The sequence below is a fragment of the Prinia subflava genome, chromosome 4 (assembly GCF_021018805.1).
Source record: "Prinia subflava isolate CZ2003 ecotype Zambia chromosome 4, Cam_Psub_1.2, whole genome shotgun sequence".
NCBI lineage: Eukaryota > Metazoa > Chordata > Aves > Passeriformes > Cisticolidae > Prinia > Prinia subflava.
The window spans coordinates 22,412,163-22,432,118 of record NC_086250.1 but is presented as its reverse complement, the minus strand read 5'-3'; the positions used below and the strand labels follow the sequence as shown (position 1 = coordinate 22,432,118).

Genomic DNA, 19,956 nt, shown 5'->3' with positions numbered 1-19,956 from the left:
TGGTGTTACGAATGCCACACAGGCAGCAGGGAGTTGTCTGGATAGATGGTTTGAACTTGCTGCATTAAGTGGTCTCTGGGGTTCCTTACCTTGTACCTGCTCTGGGGATGGGAGCTGAGACTCCTGTGGGAACCACCCTGCAATGCTGCCTTGCTGGGTCCTCCCAAGTGCTTGCAAGGGTACAGGGACAAAGACACCTCCTCCCCTGTGGGAACTGCCAGGAATAACACAGAGAGGAAGGGTGTGTGATGAGGTGATGAGCAGAGTGGTGGGCATATGGGTGATCCAGGGATGGGAACACATCAGGAGGCTGAATCAACAGACAGAAGTAGGGCAAGGTTTCATCATCTCTTTGCCCTTCACAGCCTCTGCTTCCACAAAACAGTCCCTTACTTGGGGGCTTTGTAAGATAAGAAGACATCAAGGGGCCATTGCTCCCAACAGGGGAGTCGTAATCCTCTGTAATCAGAACAAATGGCAGAGGGGGAAGAAAGCTGCCTTATCATTTTGGTTATACAGCCTTCCCTCTGATCTCCTAATCTCTAGAGTGGGGCTGATCTCACCCACACTTAGAATGTAAAAGGGACATGTTCCAGTCAACTGCTCAGGTCTTGCCTATGATCATCAGAAATAGGCACCACCTTATCAGAAGCACCTAACTTAAGATAACCAGCCCTCTGTGTAGGTCTGTATGTCTCATCAGCTACAGAACCAGCCAAATGCCACTGAAAATTGCATTCTGCATTTTAAAAGGATTAAATGCAAACAAAGTCCCACTCCCAGGTCTGTCACCACCAACCCTTTACTGCAAAGGTTGAAAGCACATGAACCCAAGCAGAGTATGTCTTCTCCCATGAGCAAAAGCAAGAAGTTGTCAAAGTATCTACTGTTGCAGTGTCCCCTGACACATCAATGCTTTTCTTATGACACAAAGCAAGGAGAACAACACAGAGATGGGAAGTAACCCAAGATGAAGTCACCTGGCTCATGTCTCACTGAAGTGCTGGTACGGAGGGGGAGGCTCATTCCTGCCTCAAGCCCACCTGAGCCCATCAGCTGGTTACATGAGAGAAGCAAGCCTAAGAGGATAAGAAAAGCTTGCTCATTAGTCAGCCCCAAATGGTGTTTAGCCGCCTACATAACTCTGATGGGAGAAGGGACATGCAAAATGCTTCTGCACCACACCCCCAGAGCCTCAGGTAGATCCCCCACATACTGCCTGTACCTCTCCTTATGTACCTAGTCACTCACAGGGGAGGGACCTCCCCAATGGTACAACACATTTTTGTGCTAAGGGATGGTTACTTATAGCCTCCACCTCCTCTCAGTTCCCTCCTCACATCCCAAAGGAAAGCATGAAGGATGACACAGATGAGTCTGGGTGAGTACAACTAATTTTTCTCCTCCTCCACCTTGTCATTCAGTCATTCTTCTCCCCTGGTGGGAGAGAGACAGGAGGGTGCTCCCCCCACATCCAGTCACAACAAACCTCTCTTAATACAGTAAACCCATCCCAAGCCTAAATATTAGGCTGAACTGACAGAAAATGAAGCTTGAGGGGCTTCCTTCCAAAAAGGACCCCTCCTATTTACAATATTGCATTCACTCATAGCCACAGAGGAAGGGATGCGTGCCTGTGCCCAGTCATTCCTGCTGTGTCCTTAGGGTACCTGATTCTCTGCTCCTGTCCTTGCCAGTGGGTAATCACCAGCAAGGTGGGGCAAGCCTGGGGACGACAAGCCATGGTGACAGTCACCAGCAGCATAAGTGTGCTGGAAGGAACAGGGAGAAACAGTGCTTGTACACAGTGGAGAACACTGCTCCACTTCCCTCTGTTAGCCTGGCACTCTACAGTTTTTACCCCTTTCCTATCTTTGTGGGGCACTGGGAGGACGGAAGGACTGGTAACCTTGGTGTCCTCCACATGAGATGTTCACACAGGCACTGGCCAGACCTGCGTCCTGTTCTCCCTTCTCCTAAGGGGGCTATGAGGAATAGGCTAGATGTGCAGTGTGGGCACCAACAGATTTTGGATCTGCTCCTGATCTCTGCTACTGGGACCAGTGTTGCATCAAGCAAGGTGGCTGCCTGGGGGATGGAGCTCCTCACATCTGCAAGGTAAGGCCTACTTCTTGTGCGCTGAGAGATGTCTGTGTCCAGGAGAATTGTCTAGGTAGCTATTGCTGAATTATTTCTGTTTAGGGGAAATCTGGGAATCTGTCTTCATGCACAGACCTAACTTCTAACTTGGAACAGAGGGTGAGTTTCCACAGTTGTGTCTTAGAGCAAAATCATAAGAAGTGTGGAATGATACCCATACGAGCTCTATCTAAGAGTCACTGCTGCCACCTAGGCGAGGCTTTAAAGTCAGCCAGGATCTGAAAAGAGCACTAAGGTATGGTTTATGACAAGTACAGAAAGACTAGTTTTCAGACAACTCAGTCTGGCCCCAAACAATTCTCTGCATACCAAGACCTCTTCCCTATCTGAGTGGGAGGCAAAGCACAGCTGTACAGGGCAGGACCCTTCCCAGCCTGGCTGCACCCCTGTGCAAGAGCCAGACACATGCTGGCCATCCCAACAGCAGTATTTCTTTCTAAGTGGGGTCCTGCTCCGTTCCTGCGTGCTACAAGGATGGTGTCAGCAAGAGGTTTTGCACTATTGTAAAGGAACAGAGGAAGGTTCAGCAAGACTTGAGGAGCAAAACTGTCTTTCTTCTCCTCCTCCCTGGTGAAATGACAAAGCTGCCCTCTCCCCCTCGAACCAGCCCAGCTGGGGTTGAAGGCTCTCAGGGCTCTCTAGAAGCCCACCTTCTCCATCCTTCCTCCCCCAGGCACTGTATCTGGGCCCAGAGACTGGGCATGGCTCCCCTCCTGCCTCATCAAACACTGGTCTGGGAAGAGCAGTGACTAGCAGGACATACAGACAAGGGGAATCACCTCCACCTCAATCCAAGGGGGCTGAGGAAGAAGTGAATCTCAGACCTCTACCCCCCTGCCCTGCTCAGTCTCTTGCTGTAACCTACAGATGTGCCCGTGATTTTTGATTGTACCTGCAAATCTTTTTCCCTTCCTATTTTCTCTTCTTGTGCTACCCCCACCAATACCACTTCTCCCAAACCCTCTAAAAATAAGGCACCCCTCCCTCACTGGCATGTGGCAGGGAAAAGCCCTCGTCTTTACATGGAGGGCACTGTTCCGTCTGTCCTCCACACCCCTCCTCAAACTCTTGAATGCTGACTTCAACACCATTCTCCCTGAGCCACCAGGTGCTCTAGACCAGTTTGGATGCTCCCACATCTACTCCAACCTTTAGTGATACCATCTCTTCTAGGAAGGTCCCTGGTCCCTCTCATTTCTTCTCTTCTGCCTCCAACATCCTTTCCCCTGCCCTGTCGGTGCCATAGCTCCTCTCCTGTCCACAAGACAGACTCTGCCCTCTGTAACAAGGCAGGAGGGAGAGAAGGAAGGGGAGGGCCTTTCTATCAAAATGCAGATTTTGGAAAAATTTGGTTCTGGCAGGTAGCTTGGTAGGAGAGGAGAAGGAATAGGTGATGGGGAACCGTTTTTCCTTTTTTTTTTTGCCTTTTTTAAAAACAACAAATAAAAACAGATGACCCAGAAGGCTGGAGCATAGCTGAGAGCCACCACTTGTACCACTACGCACGTCTTGTTTGTGCCTTGGCTTTCTGCCGGCAGTGGGAATGGGGGCAGAAGGGAAAGGGGAAGGGAAAGGGGCATTGGTGGCTCAGTAGTTCTGCGTTTGGTACCCCTGTGTCTCGGTGTCGAAAGCATCTGCTGGAGGGGGCTGCTGGTATGTCCCCACCGCATCTGTAGCATCCTCCTCATTCGTGTAGGGAGCATAAGGCATGCTGGAGTCCTGGCTTGGGTCCATGTAGTCCTGGGAGAAGAGGGCCGAATCGGCACCCAGCTGGAAACGCTGATATGCCAGGAATGCCTGGCCCACCTTTAAGGGAGGTGGAGGGAAGAGATGGGAAGCACAGAGGGGAGGGAAGACAAAAAAGAGGAGGAACATACCAAAAAAGAGAAACAAACAAAAGTGGGGTTAGTAGTGGTTATGGATTAGTGTGCGAGGCCCGCCTGGCAGATCGCTGGTGAAATGCCCCATGAGCATGGAAGTCCACACTCTCCACGGAAAGCAGGAGCCCACAAGGAGAGAGGACTAAGCCGGGATGGCTGCAAGACCAGCTGGCTGTGTGCAGCCTGCCAAGGCTCCCGGCTTTCTCTGGAATGTTCAGGGCATCTCCTGTCTGCCAGTGGGGTTTCAGCAACATCGCACGGGTCACAGAGGCTCAGCTCACTTTTTGTCATCCCAGTCAGCCTCTCCTGGCTGTGGGAAGGCAATCTGCCTCGGCAACACCAGAGGGCTTAGCTGCTGGGCTGCATGTACAAGGCCATTTGACTTGTAAAGGCCAGTAAGGAGAGCAGGATTTGACACCAAGTACTGAGGTAGAGGTCACCCCCTGAAGCAACTTCACCAGTCATCATCTGCGAGGTGTAGCACAGACCTTGGGAAGGAGCAGCAGGAAGCAAGGCAGCTGCTTCCCAGAGCAGGAGACAGTTAGCAAAGCAAACGACTGTCTCCTGCCTCAGGCACTGTAGGCAGGGCACCTTTTGGTGACTGGAGGAGTCTGGGCAGAGGGTTCAGCAGGTGTGGCTCATTGTCCCAGAGCATCCCTGAGAGAGGTGAGCAGTCTAGCAGGTGATGGGGGAGAGGTTTTTGGAGAAATGTGGTCTGGGAAGAAATGGAAGAGATAAAATGAGGGGAGCAGAGAGCATCTCCTGACTGAAGTATTAGGTCTGAGCAGTCATCAAAAAAAGGCACAGTGGTGTTACACAGCATTAGTTAGGGTATGGGTGAGGGAGAGAAGGGAGCAGAAGAGGAGAAGAAATTGCCAGTTCCAACTCTCCAGAGCGAGATCCCCCATTCAATGGACAACCCCACTCCAATTCAATGGCCAGTATCTTCCTATCCCATGCCCTGCAGTGACCATATACTCATGGTCAGGGCACTGGAAGTAGCTCTGCTCAGTGATCTCCTCCAGCTGCATCCCTTCACCCCTTCCCCCAAATTCTCCCATCAGCAAGGGGCACTAAGGCAGCAAGGATGGGGAGTTAGGGAACAGGGTATTGTATTCCTCCTGAAAATTAATGTCTCTGAGTCTCCGGAAAGCCAGAAATGCCAGGAAGCCCTGTGAGGAGAGAGAGGGGTGTGGGAAGGAGAATCAGTAAGGCAGAGCAAACCAGAGTGTTTGACTGAAATAAAAACAAACCCCAAAAGAACCAGGGGAAGAGGATGCCTGTTTGGCCACTTGCAAGCCTGTGCATGGGAAAGGATCACTGCAGGTGATGGCACCTCTGAAAGTGAGGGATCCCTTGCAAAAACCCTGCTCCTTGTAACACTTTCTGCTGGATTTTGCAAGCGGCTTTCAGCAGCACTTTAGTGCAGGACACAGCTCATGAAGGGAACACATATGCTGTCCCTCAATCCCACTCGGTGTCACCATGGCGAGGGTGCTGACAACACAACCCTTTGCAGCCCCCCTTCCTCTTTGACAGCTCTGTGGTCTTATGGTACCTTTCCTATCTGGCCCCTGCCTAACAACAGGGCCTATAGGAAGAGGAGAAGATAAAGCCACAAGGGCTTATGCATGGAGACAAGGTTAAAATGATTTCCTGCTTGGCACTATCCTGTCACTTCAGAAAAAAATCACTTGTGCTTAGTGCTCTCAGAGGCAGGAGGAAGTCATCAGAGATATTTATATTGCACCCAACAGTTTTCCCAGGAAACTAGCCATAAAGAACTGCTGAGAAAAGGGCAGTCTTAAGACAGCACCATCACCTTCCTAAAAGGTGACCTAGTGAGGTGGCACTCCAGTGGTGCAGAATCCAGAAGAACAATGATGACATCTTGCATGATGGGCACAAAGGTGGGAGGGAGATGAGTGCAACCCCTGGCCTGCAGCTCCCTTCTCTTTTTACTGTCTGTAGGATGAAAATGCAGTTTAAGTCCTCTGACACACAGATAAAACGGTAACAGATTGTCCAAAGAAGTGGTAGATGCCCCATCCCTGGAAACATTCAAAGTCAGATTGAACTGGGCCACCTGATCTAGTTGAACATGTCCCTGCTCTTTGCAGGGGGGTTGAACTAGATGGCTTTTAAAAGTCCCTTCCAACACAAATTATTGTATGATTCTATGACAGTGGTGGCTGGGGAGCTGGCTTGTCCAAGGTCATATTAAAGGTGTGTCGAGAACACTCCTTACTGGGGTATAGGACTCTCTTTCCCGTTGTGCTTATTAGTGCTCTAAAACCTTCTTCAACGTAAGTTTTTGAGTCCCTGTTTCCCAAGTTTTTCCCAACCACCTCCTCTCCTGCTTTTCCTTCTCAGAAGCCGTGTGAACTGAGATTCCAGAGGGAACCACTCTTAGCCAGTCACCTTTCCTTCCCCACAAGATAGTACAGCACAGGGGACATTTGATCCAACATCATGGCTACTGTACTCACCCAGGTAAAGATGGAGAAGAACGAGAACGTGATGGCTGCTCGGGCTGCATCCCCTCCCTCATTCAGTGGGTTGTCCTCTGGTTTCGAAGCTTGCCACTGGTTGGTCAGAAAGCAGAAGCCAACGAACCAGAGGAATGCCCAAAAGGCTGGGATGGACCACCACCGGCATGACAAAGGGAAGGACAAAGACAATAAGAAGATATGTGTGAGCATAACATGTATATCACATTTCTCTGGAAATGTCAACCATCTGAGACCCACCACTGTGTTGCAGACTGGGACAAACTGACTGCTCAGCCAGTCTGAGCCCAAGAAAGCTGGCAGGCTCCCTGACAGCAAATTGTCAAGGTGACCAAGAGGTGTCTGCAGAAAGCACCTCAGGAGAATTCATTTGCTTGTGTTTGGAATGATCACAGGACGTGCATTTGGACTTGAGAGGGAACCTGAAGGGCTTCCTGTACTAGAGCAATCACCTGGGCTCTATGAAACAGCCACTGCTTCACAATTCTGTCCTGCAAGGACAAGCAAAGAGAAATTCCTTCCACGGGAGCTGCAAAAGAGTGGGAACCAGCTGGTTAACTGCTGCTAACTCTGCAGTTATGCTGAGACCAGCTTGTGCTCAGGACAGAACATCTCAGGGACTCACATCAAGGAAAGGTGCTGAAAGATCACTAACATGCTGTGCCCCTAGGAAAGGGGTGAAGGTAGGAGGTACTCACCCTCTGCCAAGCACAGGCAGACCAGTGAGGGAAATGAGCATTCCAAAGCAACAGAGAAACAGGGCACAATCCTTCCCCTTCTCTTGTCAGCTGTACATAGGATTGCTAGGCAAGGGGCTAACTGCAAAAGAACTTGCAAGCCTGATGTCCTTAGCAAATTCAGGTGCTTCACCTGATCCTGCCCTTGCTCCATTCCTGGCCCCTTTGACATACTCTGGGGAGAGCCTGACATTGAGCAGTTTGCCTGAATGGCTGGAATAATGGCCCTAGTAGGGCCAAACGGCCAGGATGCTCACCCGAGACTCCGATGTCCGACAGCACTGCCTTCTTGCGATCCTTGACGCTGCTGATCTGTGGGAAGTAGGCATCCAGAGCCAGGTAAAGAAGGCAGCTGAGGAAGGCGAGGACACCCACGGTAATGCCATAGTTGCAGGCATTGTGATTGCGGTTGAAAATGCAGTGCTCTTCTAACTCATCCATACGGTTCACATACCCTTCATTGACAATGGAGCCGAACACCACGATAGAGAACACCTGGTGGGGAAGGAGGCCGGAGACACATCAGGGTAAGCCTCACCTCTGTGGACCAGCAGAAAGGAGCAGAGCTCTGCAGGAGACAGACACCCTTCAGCAGGACCTTTCTGCTCTGCTGAGCTCCTGCCCTGCTGCCTTGCCTGGGTTGTAGCCACAGGGAATTTACTGGGAACGTGGTCTCATTTATTTCTGAGGATTAACTTAAAATAGGACATTTTTAGATTGAACCTTTTTATCCATCTGACCTAAAGCAATGCAAAGCAGTTGCAGTCTGGAGTAAGGCTGGCTTCCCACAGACATACAGGGGGGTGACATGGAGTGTAAATTGGGATATGGTTTTGGTGCGGGTGCCTGCATACAGTGGCTTCATGTAGTGGAAATCCTCTTAGTCTGCACTTACTCTCCCACTCACTCCTTTTTCTTCAAGAGATTGTTTCTACCATGCATCTGTTCAGGGATTTTATCTATCACGCTACTATGCTCTTTTCCCCATCCACCCTCTCACAATCCACAGCCCTGGCTTGTTCTGTAGCTCCATTCTGCTGGGCTTCCATTTTCCCCATTTCCCCACACTAGACACCCCTCTCCACCAGTTTTCCATCAGCCCATTCCATGACACCACCTATCCCTTCTGTCCACTCAGCCATATGCCAACACTCTCCAACCTTCCTCACAGATTTCAGGGGCCAAACATCCCCACTCCAGGTTCACTTGTCAGAGCCACTGTGAATCCTCCCTACCTGTCACCACCACTGCCACTGCATGTTATTTTAAATCAGGCAGAATTAAGGATGAGTCCAGGTAGAAATTCCCTAATCCGCAGCTGCTGGTCTAATCTTTGCTCATGGGCTTAGCCTTTGTTGTCTGCCACGAGGCTGTCCCTCTTTGACACAGCAGGTTCACCAAAGCAGAGCACTATTTACAGCATCCCCAGTGCTGCACCTTGCATCTCAAACAGCTTCTTCTTCTCCACAGAAGAAAGAAGGGAATATTAAGGTAGTATGTACAGATTTTTCTTTGCAGGGCATCTGGAGACCTCACCAGGAACAGCTGACTGGATGCTGCCTGCAAGAGACTCAGGGAAGTGGGAATGGGACCTCGAATATGGGATGAAATGACATATGAAGTGCACTAGGACATCACCAGGATACTCTGCCAGCCTGGGAGATGTCTGCACAACAAGACCTGGCACCCCATCCCCAAGGAGAAGCAGCACATGAAGATGAGGAGGCCAAGTCTCCTGCAGGAAATTGAGCTAGGTCTGAGTGTTTGCCTCATCATGACCCCAGTTCCACTTAACCCAACCACGCACCAGAAGACAACCCAGAAAGCAGAGAAGCAACTTTATGAATGCAGGGAAAACTGTTGATTAATGCCAAGCAAATACACCACCTATCATCAGTGAGGCTGAATACCTGAGATCCAAAGCACAGACCTCTGCTGCTTGGCCTGTGGCTTCAAGAACCAGATGAAAAGCCTTACTCACAGTCCCCAAACTCTAACAAATATCCACTGACACCAATATTATTTTTTCACCTCAAGTCTCATAATTGGGTCACACGTGGTGTTGAAATTGGGTGTATTACACTAGAGCAAACTAAAAAAAGCTGGAAGCTGGTGTTCTTAAGCGTAGGAGCTGTATGGGTTCTCTAAAAATCACAAGAGCTTTTTAAGTTTAGAAGTAAAATAACCCATTTGTCCTCCTCCTCCTTCTTCTTGCAAATCGAGATTGATCATATTTTGTAGAAATTGCCTGTGAATATTAAGTAAGAATCTCTTCTCCTAGAAGCAAAGATTTAGTCGTCAAAATTTCAGCCTAAATGGTTTAGAAAGCAGCAAAATTGCGGACAATTACAGATAGGCTCTTTCAGTGGGCTGTCTCACTCACCCTCAAAACAGGCTGGCTGACAGGTCAGCTTAGGGTCATTGGCAACAACACCCTGTTCCTCTGACCTGGGGAAGAGCTGACAGACTCCTGAAGTTATATCCCAATGTGAGGCTATGACCAGCACTGATGCTGACACCTGAAATACCAACCTCCATATACTGAGCTTACAAAGAGAGTGCCCTGTTTTCTGCAGCACTAGACAGAAAGCTTATCTTCTCTTTGGAAGATGAGGAACAGCCTCTAAAGTAGCGTAGTCTGGTGTTCAGTTTTGGTTTAGGACTCAACACTGGTAAAATGTTGATTCTCTAAGTCAGACAAACCCTTACAATGAGCTGTATTTTGAGTCTCTGCTTACTCATTCGGTATGAATGAATTTCTGTAATGGTCTCTCCCCAGAAACACATCTGTGGAGATACATCCTGATACACATCTTTTCTCTGCTCTTACCTTTGGGTTTGCTGCTGGGCTGGACAGATTAATTTCTTTTTGCATTTGCTCTTTTATACCTTTTTATGCTGGCACATCATAGAGGCACCATCAGAGTCACAAGACTAGAGAAACATCTCTGTCTCCCTAATTTTCAAGCAGAGGTGGCATTCCAAACTTCCTTTCTCCATCTATAGTCAACCAAGATGCCAGACTTCTCTCCTATGAAGAGAAACCTGTTTCACAGCCTGGAAGTGCCCAAGGTATGATTTACAAGCAAGCATCTGATTTCAGATGATCTTAGGAGTTTTCTGGGGAGATTCAACTAACTGTTCTCACTGGTGAGCACATTAAGACGTTGTGGATGCTTATCTTCTCTGTCCTGAAACAGCCATCCCGAAGTACTTTGTTCTTAGGAAAGCTTTCTATGGACCAAAGCACAGTAGCTTAAGCGATGTCTCCTTCTCTCTATGTTTTCCTCACCATTGGCATCAGCTCAGATCCACGCTCCACTCCCTGGCACTGCAAAGAGGGCGTGCTCCCTTTGCTAACCTGTCACCACCCTGATGGCACAGCAAAACGCTGTGAGGACCCACGGTGCACAGAAGCCTTGAGCTGGGCTGGGTTACACTGACTGGGCAAGAATGGGCAGGCTCAAACCAGAGATTCCAGGCAGGGCTGGACAGCAAAAGAAGCAATTGCTGCTGCTGCTGCTGACAGGCAATATTGCCTGTTTTATTCCTATGATGTCCGTACCTGGGAACTGTTGTGACAAACAATTTTCTAAAAAAAAAATCATAGTTATGAGAGCTTAGATCTCGCAGCCTTTAGGAAAAATAGTTGTACACTTCATCCATGTTAGCTATTCCTTGGTGGTAAGGGAGCAGCCGGGTGGAAGTTCACTGATGTGGCAAGTCATCTTAGAAAGAGCAAATATATTTTATTTCCTTGATTTCACAATCCATGCCCTGCAAGATGATCCAAGCAGCAGATGCAGAATGAATGACTGCCTAGATTATAAACAAAGCACCAAGTTTTCAAGGATTAAGTGTTTACATTCCTGTTCCCATCACATCTGCAGCGCTTGCAAGGAAATGCCAGTGACCATCAGCAGTGGCACTAGCCTCTCTACTGCTCTGTGTTACTGCTGCTTGTGTCTGCTCCCCCCATTTGGCACTTGCTGCATAAAGCCCTGCCTACAGCCACTGATGAAGTGGTCCAAAATACACATCCAGCTGCAAAAAGGAACCAAGGAGAAGATAGCAGAAGTCTTCTCCTGACTGAGTAGCGAGATGGAGGCAAGTGGCTTGTCCGCAGGCTAACAGGAGGCCTCCCAAGGCTCCCAAATGCAGCACATCCTTCTACTCTGCAGAGGGAGATCTCTGGCCACTTTCTTATGCTTGGTAACAAAAATCAGCCAACCATCCCCAGCTTTATGCACTTAAGCTGCCTCATTTCTTCAGCAAGCCTGCTTCAGTCAGTTAACAGACTTGAACTAACTAGATTTTTAGGTTGAGGAGGTTTCTTTAATCTTCCAAGAGCGACATCAATTGGGCAGGTGTGCAGTCTGGAGGTACACATTTAGTACGCAGTAATATATTTGGCTACACTCAAAAAAGGGACAGAAAAGAGCACTTTGAAAAGATCTGACCAACTCGGTCCCCGCTTTGGGACCCAGCTTTGCTCCACTTTGCTGCTCCTTAAACACCACATCCATATAGTTCATTGCAATCATTTTCCTCGATTCCTGTTTTCATCCAAGAGCTTCAAAGACACTAACAGAGCCAGGTGCATTCCAAAGATAACGCAGGCAGAGCAACATGCCAAAAGACACAGCAAAATGAACTTAATGCTTAGCTTGTGGAGAGGAGACAGAGAAGCTGAGTTTTCCTCACCTCGTTACTCAAGGGGCTCATGCTGGCCATTACAGGCATGCAAAGGCTCATTACAGTGAGAAAAGTGCAAACCAGGCAAAATTCTGCATCTTGTCATAAAATACCTTTTTTTTTCCCCTTTTGTAAACTAGGTGATCTGATTTTGCCAAAGGCAAAGGTGAGAGATGAGAGGCTCTCCAGTCCCTCCCCACTGCAGGCTCAGCCCTGCAGAAAGCCAGACAAAACCTCCTGTGCATCATGTGAGGCACTTTCCATCATGCTGCCCATCCCCAGCCATGCATCAGATGCTCCAGAGCATCATGTGATGCATGCAAAGCACAGCCAGCCTCTGGCAGTGCACTAGGATTTTCCTGTACCTCATCCCAGGACTTTGTCATGCTGCCTTCCTGACTTCATCCCCAAGATTCCCACGATGGCTCTGGTGCCGATGAGGCTGAAGAGGGTTTCTGCCGAACTGCCTGCTTGGGCTCTCTGCAGTGCCCTCCAGTTACAGCCTCTGTCGCATTGTGTGCTGCCTCTCCCTCTCACACACCCCCTTTTTTATTCTGTTATAGAGAGGAAATAGTTTGATGACATAAAATTCCTTGTGGGACTTCAAATCAAATACCCCTCAGGCAGAATGAAGCCATAACCTCTTCTGAGCCTGATCTGGTAATGACCAGGAATAAATCTGTCTAAAAAGAAAGCGAGAGTAGGAGAGTAGGAGATGGTGCAAATGATAAACTGCAGAGATGCAGAGATGATCTGGTTTTCATTTTCATTCAGCCACTTGCAAATGGAGTCTCTGGAAAGATTTGGAGTGCCCTGCACAGACATGGAATATTATTATTATTGTCATTAAATCTAATTGTATTTAGTTAATTTCAAAGAAAACACATGCAGCTTTTGAGATGCTTGGAAACAGGCAGCTTCTATTTATTCCCCCCAGCCAGCATCAGGAAGCAGCAAACAACTCCTGCCCACAGTCTCGAAAGTCTGAGCCTTGTGCAGGTGCTGGAGTAGGCCAGTCTCCCTGGACCCCATTTCCCTGAACATGGGACAGGGAAAAAGCACGGGTATGTGAGCACTTCCCTCCCAGCTCACCCTCCCTGGCCATCAGCCATGTGGCACCAGCTCCCCAGCCAGGGCTGAGCCGGAGCAAGTGATTGAAGAGAGAAAGGCTCTGCATCTCTAATTCCTGCCATGGGATCTGGGACACACTTTCCTGGCCAGCCAGCTTTTTTTTCATGGTTTGGCAGCTGACTGCCTGGCCATTAACCCTTCTGCCTTCCACCAGACTTGTGCTCAGGCCTCATGCACTCCCCATGGTTAAACAGCATCCTCTGTCCCACTGTGACAACCCTCCACAATCACATGTCCATGGTGGTGTCCAGGTTCTTCTATGGTCCCTACATTGTTGTGCCACTGGTCAATGAAGTGACCACCCAAAAGTTGCATCTTTTTCCTACACAAAAAGTTCCATTTTCTTTCTAGCAACTCATCTCTCCCTCCTTGGCTTGACTGTGCCAGCATAGGCAGAGACTGAAGTCTGTGCCACCTGCAGTGCCTGCTCTTCTTGCAGCTACGTGGGTCCTCTCTGCTGCCTTGTTTTGCCACAAATATTTGCCTTAGCCGTGTCCCACCACCACACAGTTCCTCTGCTTCTCCCCTGTATGTCATGTTTTTAAACAGATTACATATGGTTGTCTTATTTTCTGCTCATGTTTCCAACTGTCTTTGGTCCTTCTATTGCTACTTCTCAGATCTTTATCTGGAAATGTCATTAATGAGAGATTTGTTTCTGCTCCAAGATCCTTCCTGGAAATGCTATGCTGGAAACAATACAACATGCTGTATCCAACCTGAATCACAGTGCAACTGTGCATATCTGTTGTTCATCTTCTGACACAGCCTTTCACCCAATCTCAGTAACAGCAAAACCCCAAAAATACTTTTGAAGCTGACCTAGGCAAGGGCATCCCATGAAGAATTGTCCCAGGGCTTGACTGAAAGCATGTGCTTTTGAACTGCCATATTCTTTTCATCTGCACCAATTTACCTCACAAACACGCAGCCAGCAAGTCTGGTGGCTACAGCAAAAATTGGGTGGAGGAGCAGAGGCAGAAAGCATGAGCTATGGGTCAGGAACATGGGCAATGTCTCAGCTAAATTAACTGGGGACAGAAAGAAGGTGGGAGCTCAGTTGCAGCTGGTTTTAGACTAATAAGGCCTCCAGACTATAAAGGCTCAGTTTAACCACCATTGCAAGCCCATCTACGTGTCCTTGTGAAGAGACAAGTGGTGTTGTAAGCCAAGTACAAGTGTGGCAAGCCAGGGACCTGCTGGCAAGGCAGGAGATGGGGCTCTCTGCCATGCTGTGGCTTGCTCCCATCCTCCAGCTTTCAGCGGCCAACCACTCATGGGGAAGCCAGAATGTAGTTCCTGTCCTTCACCTGCCTTGTCTCTTCAGCTTGAGCTTCTTGGGATGTGCTGTGCCTATAGACACAGGGTACAGCCCTTCCTGTACCAGTTCAAATGTTCTGGATGCTCCTATCAGCTGGAGGACATGGTGGCAAACAGCAGCAAATGATGGAAAAGAAGACTCTCCTCACCAAACCTCCCTTTGGAGAGGCAGTGACCTTGGTGTCAGAGAGGGACTCAGCACCTCAGCACCTATGTGACAAGTTTTAACACACTGCTTTGTCTGTACAGTTCTGGTTTGAAATATTCTTACTCAAGCCCACACCAAAGCAAGCTGGGCCTGCTTCCAAAAACTGAGTTACTTTTGCCTTGTTAGGCTTTTACATCAAGCAGCACTTCAGTTTCTCCAGCAAATATGTTTCCAAGCAGACGGGAGCACCTGGAACAACCTGTTTGGATTAGCATTCTACATCCAACGCCTGCGGGTTGCAGAGGAGCCACCCAGCTCCCCTGCACCGGCTGTGGAGAGCACTGCTGCAACTGCCCTGTGGGTCAAGGCACGATGGGAATAGGTGTGCTCACATTTACCTGCTTTATTTCAAGAACAATCCTGGAGCAGCCCTAGCTCGGTGTGGGTCACCCAATCCCACTAGCTCCAGCTGTAGCACCAATAGCTCCAGCTTCTGGGTCACCTAAACATCCAAACCTGACATGGGAGCCCCACAGAGCCACCACTCATCACCAGCACACAACACACACCAGGCAACCTTCCTGCAGGGAGACAGTCTGCTGTGCCTGCTGACCTCCAAAGCACCCACGAAACTTGAGCTTCCTCACAACACTCTAATGGTGGGGAGATGTTCCAGAATTGCTAAACTCTTTCCATAGTTTAGCATTCTCCTTGTCAAATTTATCCTATCTCCTCTTCAGCAAGGAGCAACATAAATAATCTTTGGTCATCCTATCTGTTCCTAATCCTGCAATTCTCCCTGGAGATTTGGTGCCATCTCAATTGGGCTGCAAACTCTCTGGGCAGGAGCCAGTTTTGGTGCCTATTGGTAAAATGCCATACACACTTCTGTGCCATCATGAAGTCTGCTAAAAGGCAGCATGACCCAAGCACAAAGTCAGTGCCTGAGGAAGCAATCACAAGAGTTTCTGCTCTCAGTGAAAGCTTATCACCTGAAACAGGCCACAAGGAGCCTCCAGCTTGCCCTGGAGAGACAATGGACCATTAATGCCATGAGGAGGATAAAGGCACATAAGATCTCAGGAGATGGCAGGCAAAATATTTTCAGTGTGTGCAAAACCATGTGAAAGGAAGGATTCTCAAAGAGACCACAAGGACGGAGAGCCCTTGGCCACGAGAAGAGTTTGGCTCATAGAGCCTGGCACTGGAAAGTCTAAGTATGGACACAATCATAAGGGAAAATACCAGAGACAGAAAAGCACCAATTGAAGGGCAAAAGATCACAAAAGTAAACGGATACCAAGTAGATTTACAGTGAAAACCCTCTGACCACTGGAATTATGGAACCCTTTCTCAGAGGAAGTGAGAAGGGAAGAAAACCACAAACTAGTCTTTTTTCAACAAAGTTAATCCAATTTATGGAAGGGGCCATAAAGGGTCTGATGCTTGTGACAGCCTGAGAGAGGATTTCACTGCCAACAAGGACCCCTATTGGTCCCAAGTTTAAAGAGAAGACCAAAACTACAACTAAATATTTGGGGTGAGCTTTTGGTTCCCCTGCTTTGTTAAAGGGGAGATGCTCAGGAGGACACAAGACCAAGCCAGTGGAAAAGCAGGAGAAGGAAGGCATAGCCTTGTACCATTATGGCCATGCCACTCTCCACTGCTAAACTGCTGACCTGGAGCACCTCTAGCTTCTGCAAAAGAACTGTAATTTCCAGGGCCAAGTGATGGGATGGGCCTGGGGTAAATCCCATCCTGTCCTCTATCAAGGTCAGATGGGCAGGGAAAAATAGCGTGGGGTCTCAAGGAGATGCCGCTCTCCAGAAAGTGCTTCTTGCCAGGGGAGACCTTGCAGGGCACAAAAATGAGCTCAGCAAGCAAGCCAACAATGTCTGAGATACTCTGAAGCAGATTAGGTGCTTAAATAAAAACAAACGTACAAACGTATTTCTTGTTCTCTTTCCCTCACCTGGCACCTCTGGGAAGCCAAAATCCTGCAGTGCTTGGATGAAGGGGAAAAAACCTCACCAGACTGAGAGGCAGATATAGAAAGATAAAATTCTGCCACAGAGATTAGCAAAAGGAGAACCTTTGTAGGTCACATTACATCCATCATCACTGGGCACACAGGCTGGCTACACTCCAGCCTCCCAGGGGCGGGGGACAGGCGTAGCCCCTTGCCTGGTGGCCAGCAGCAGTTCTGATGCAGCCAACCGGCTCCCAGCGTGATGAGCTGTACTGTAAACAAGCTCAGGCAGATAGACAGACAGACAGAATGCCTGCATTAATCAAGTCCTCAGTCCTCAATCAAGTCCTGGGGCTCTCCAGCCACCCTCCGGGTCACGCAGAGGATATATAACACATCCAACCAGCTGGGAGGACAAGGGCTGCCTCCCCACCACCACCAGCAGCCCAGGCCACGTGCCCTTTTCCTCCTTGTTTCCAGTTGGCACTGTTTTTATTTTCCCAAAGCCAGCCTGCCGCTTTGCCTCCCAGCTCCCATGCGCATGTGTCTCCCCTGCGCTGTCTCCCTGCCCTCCCTTCTCCGCTCCCGGCTGAGACCTCAATCTCTCCCCTGCCAGCTCGCTGATGCAGCTCTCGCTCCCTTAATCCCAATGACCTTCTTGAACAAACGCGCCAGCCCCATGGGCAGCCATGGGATCAGTGTCACGGGAGCAGGGAGAAACCTTCCCATGACACCCCCGTTAGGCTCCTCTTTCCCCCTGCCCCTTCCCCAAGAATTACAAAGAGAAAAACATTACAGGGAAAGCAAGTTGGGGGGCTGAGAGAATAAGGGTAAAATACAGAGCAACATCCAGCCCTCAACAGCCCCCTCAATTTACCCCAGCACGGCCTGAGCCCAGCACCCCCTGACCCACAGGGAAGCAACTCCAGGATTGCAGCATACTCCCCTCCCAGGCTCCCCCCGTCACCCCACATCCTGCTGTCTCCCTGCATCCACCATAAACACACAGGTATGGAAGAGTGAGAAGACACCCCACCCTGGAAACCACCAGAGATGGACACAGGGTCATGGTGCACCTAGACTCACCCTCTCCCTCCCTACGGAAGAAACCTCAAACCAGCCTGCTCTCACCCTGTATGGGCCTATATCCACAAACGCAGATATATGTACATACAGCTGTACATCTGTGTGTGTGTATACGTGGAGATTTATACATACACAGATATATAAACCCAGAGACAGATCCCTATATCCAAACATACCTGCAGATATATATAACGGGGACACAGCCATAAATGCTTCGGAAGCATATGTGTACATATCTCTGTGTACAGATCTAGGCTGTAGACATATGGATGGAAACGTATATTATATATGTGGATACATGCACATACACATGCATATATAAAGCATATAACAATAAATATGTAATACATAACAGCATATGATGATAACATAAAATAACGTATAATGGTATATAACATACAGCATAATGCTTCTATTACGTGTGTGTGTGTATGCAGGTGTGCAGGAAGGTCGGGGTCGGGGCCGGCGGCGGTCGCCTTCCCCGGAGGAAGCCTCGCGCCCCCACTGCCCGGCGGGTCGCCCCCCGCCCCGGTGCCGGTGCCGGTGTCGGTGCCGCCCGCGGGGGCGACGGGGCCTTACCCAGGAGACGAACCGCAGGATGGTCTGCGGCTGCCGGATGAAGGCCTGCGGGTCGAAGGCGCCACCGGCTTTCCCCGCTCCGAAGGCTCCCCCGTCCATGGCGGCGCGGAGGTGGGAGGGAGGCAGGTGGGGGGCTCGGCGGGCGGTGTCGGGCTGCGCCGAGCCGAGCCGGGCTGCGCCGAGCCGCGCCGAGCCGAGCCGTGCCTGGCAGCCCGGCGGCGACGAGCCGCACGCGCCCGCCCACGGGGACGCGCCGCGCCGGGAGCGCGCACGCACTCCTTCCCCCTCGCCCCGCTGCCGCCCGCGGCACGTGGCGGGGACAAACATGGGGCCAGGCAGGCCGGTTCCGTGGCGGTGGAGGGTGCGGGGGCTGCCCGGGCTGCGGGCACTGCGGAGGTAGGAACACCTCCCGCCACTAAGGCAGGCCACCCCCGACCCTCGGGGGAGGGATGCGGGCGATGCCACTCCTGGTTTCTGTGGGGCCCAGCAGGGCCAGCCCCCCGCCTGCTCATACCTCCTGCTCGGCCCTAGTGAGGCCGCGTCTGGGGCTGTGTCCAGTCCTGGGCTCCTAAGAACGAGACAAGGAGCTACTGGAGAGGGTCCCGCAGAGGCCACAAAGATGATTTGGGCTCTGGAGCATCTCTTAGGAGGAGAGACTGTGGGAGGTGGGCCTATTTAGTCTGGAGAACAGAAGACTGAGAGGGAATCTCAACAATGCATATAAATATCTCAAAGGTAGGTGGATGGTGTGAGACGCTTTTCAGTGGTGCCCAGCAGAGCAATAAACTAAAACACGAGAAATTTCACTTCAACATGAGGAAGAACTTCTTTACATTCAAGGAGGCAGAAGCACTGGAACAGGCTGCCCAGGGAGGTTGTGGAGCCTCCCTCTCCAGAGACACCTGGATGCCTTCCCATGTCACCTGCTCTAGGTGTCCCACCCAAAGGACTAGATGATCTCCAGAGGTCACTTTAGCAATTCTGGGATGCTGCTCCACAGAGGCCCCCATAGAGCGGTAAGGCTGAGCCCTTGGGCACAACCTATTATCCCTCACCAGATGCCTGCCCTGGATAAATATGCTTGGTGAGCCTCAAAATCACTCTGCAGCAAAGCCTGGGGCTCTCATTTCCAACATCCACCACCCTACCCGCACTGTTACCCCGGGAGGGGGCAGGAAAAGGCCCTCTATGAACATGGGGAGTGTTGCGGCAACATCTGGTCTGTAGCTGGACAGAATATATCTGGTCATAACAAATCCAATTCAGCTAACCTAGCTTGTTCTAGAAACAAGGCCCTAGGTGAACAATGGAACTCAGAGACCCCAGCCAACCCCATCCAAGCCCTGGATGCAGACACATCACTGGCCAGAGATCTGGGCAGTGCAGAGATCCCAATCAATCGGCTATCCAAGCCTGGGAAATTCAAACTGCCTATAAAAAGAAGCTCTGAACAATAAATCAGGCTGTTTGCTGATAAACTTCAGTGAGTTTGTGTCATCTCTGTCTCCAACCAAGGATCCCTAAATGTAATAGAGGAATACAGATTTTGGGGAGACCCCTGACTCTAGGAGGCAGAGACTGCAAGATACACACCTTGCACTCCAGAGACTGCAGCCTTGAGAGTAACTTCAGCTTCTCCATTGCCCACATTACCACCATGGCCACTGGCACAGCCAGGAAGGGATGCGTGGGGAGAAGCCTTCCAGCATTAGGGCAATTCCAGCTCCTTGGCCCATGCCTG

General features: G+C 50.0%; 1 protein-coding gene across 2 annotated transcripts; it reads right to left on the bottom strand.

Moving 5' to 3' along the window:
- Window positions 1–2,502: 2,502 nt before the first annotated feature.
- On the bottom strand, window positions 2,503–18,527 carry SYNGR1 (synaptogyrin 1). Of its 2 annotated transcripts, none has more exons than XM_063395939.1 (4): window positions 18,216–18,512; window positions 7,545–7,782; window positions 6,530–6,675; window positions 2,503–3,966 (listed from the first exon to the last, which is right to left on the bottom strand). In XM_063395939.1, the coding sequence occupies exons 1-4, from the start codon at window positions 18,312–18,314 to the stop codon at window positions 3,748–3,750; spliced, it is 702 nt and encodes a 233-aa protein (XP_063252009.1). In that variant the 5' UTR covers window positions 18,315–18,512; the 3' UTR covers window positions 2,503–3,747. The 2 variants fall into 2 exon arrangements, with proteins under 2 accessions (XP_063252009.1, XP_063252010.1); XM_063395940.1 differs by having other exon boundaries at window positions 3,824–5,212; window positions 18,216–18,527.
- Between the last annotated feature and the right edge of the window lie 1,429 nt (window positions 18,528–19,956).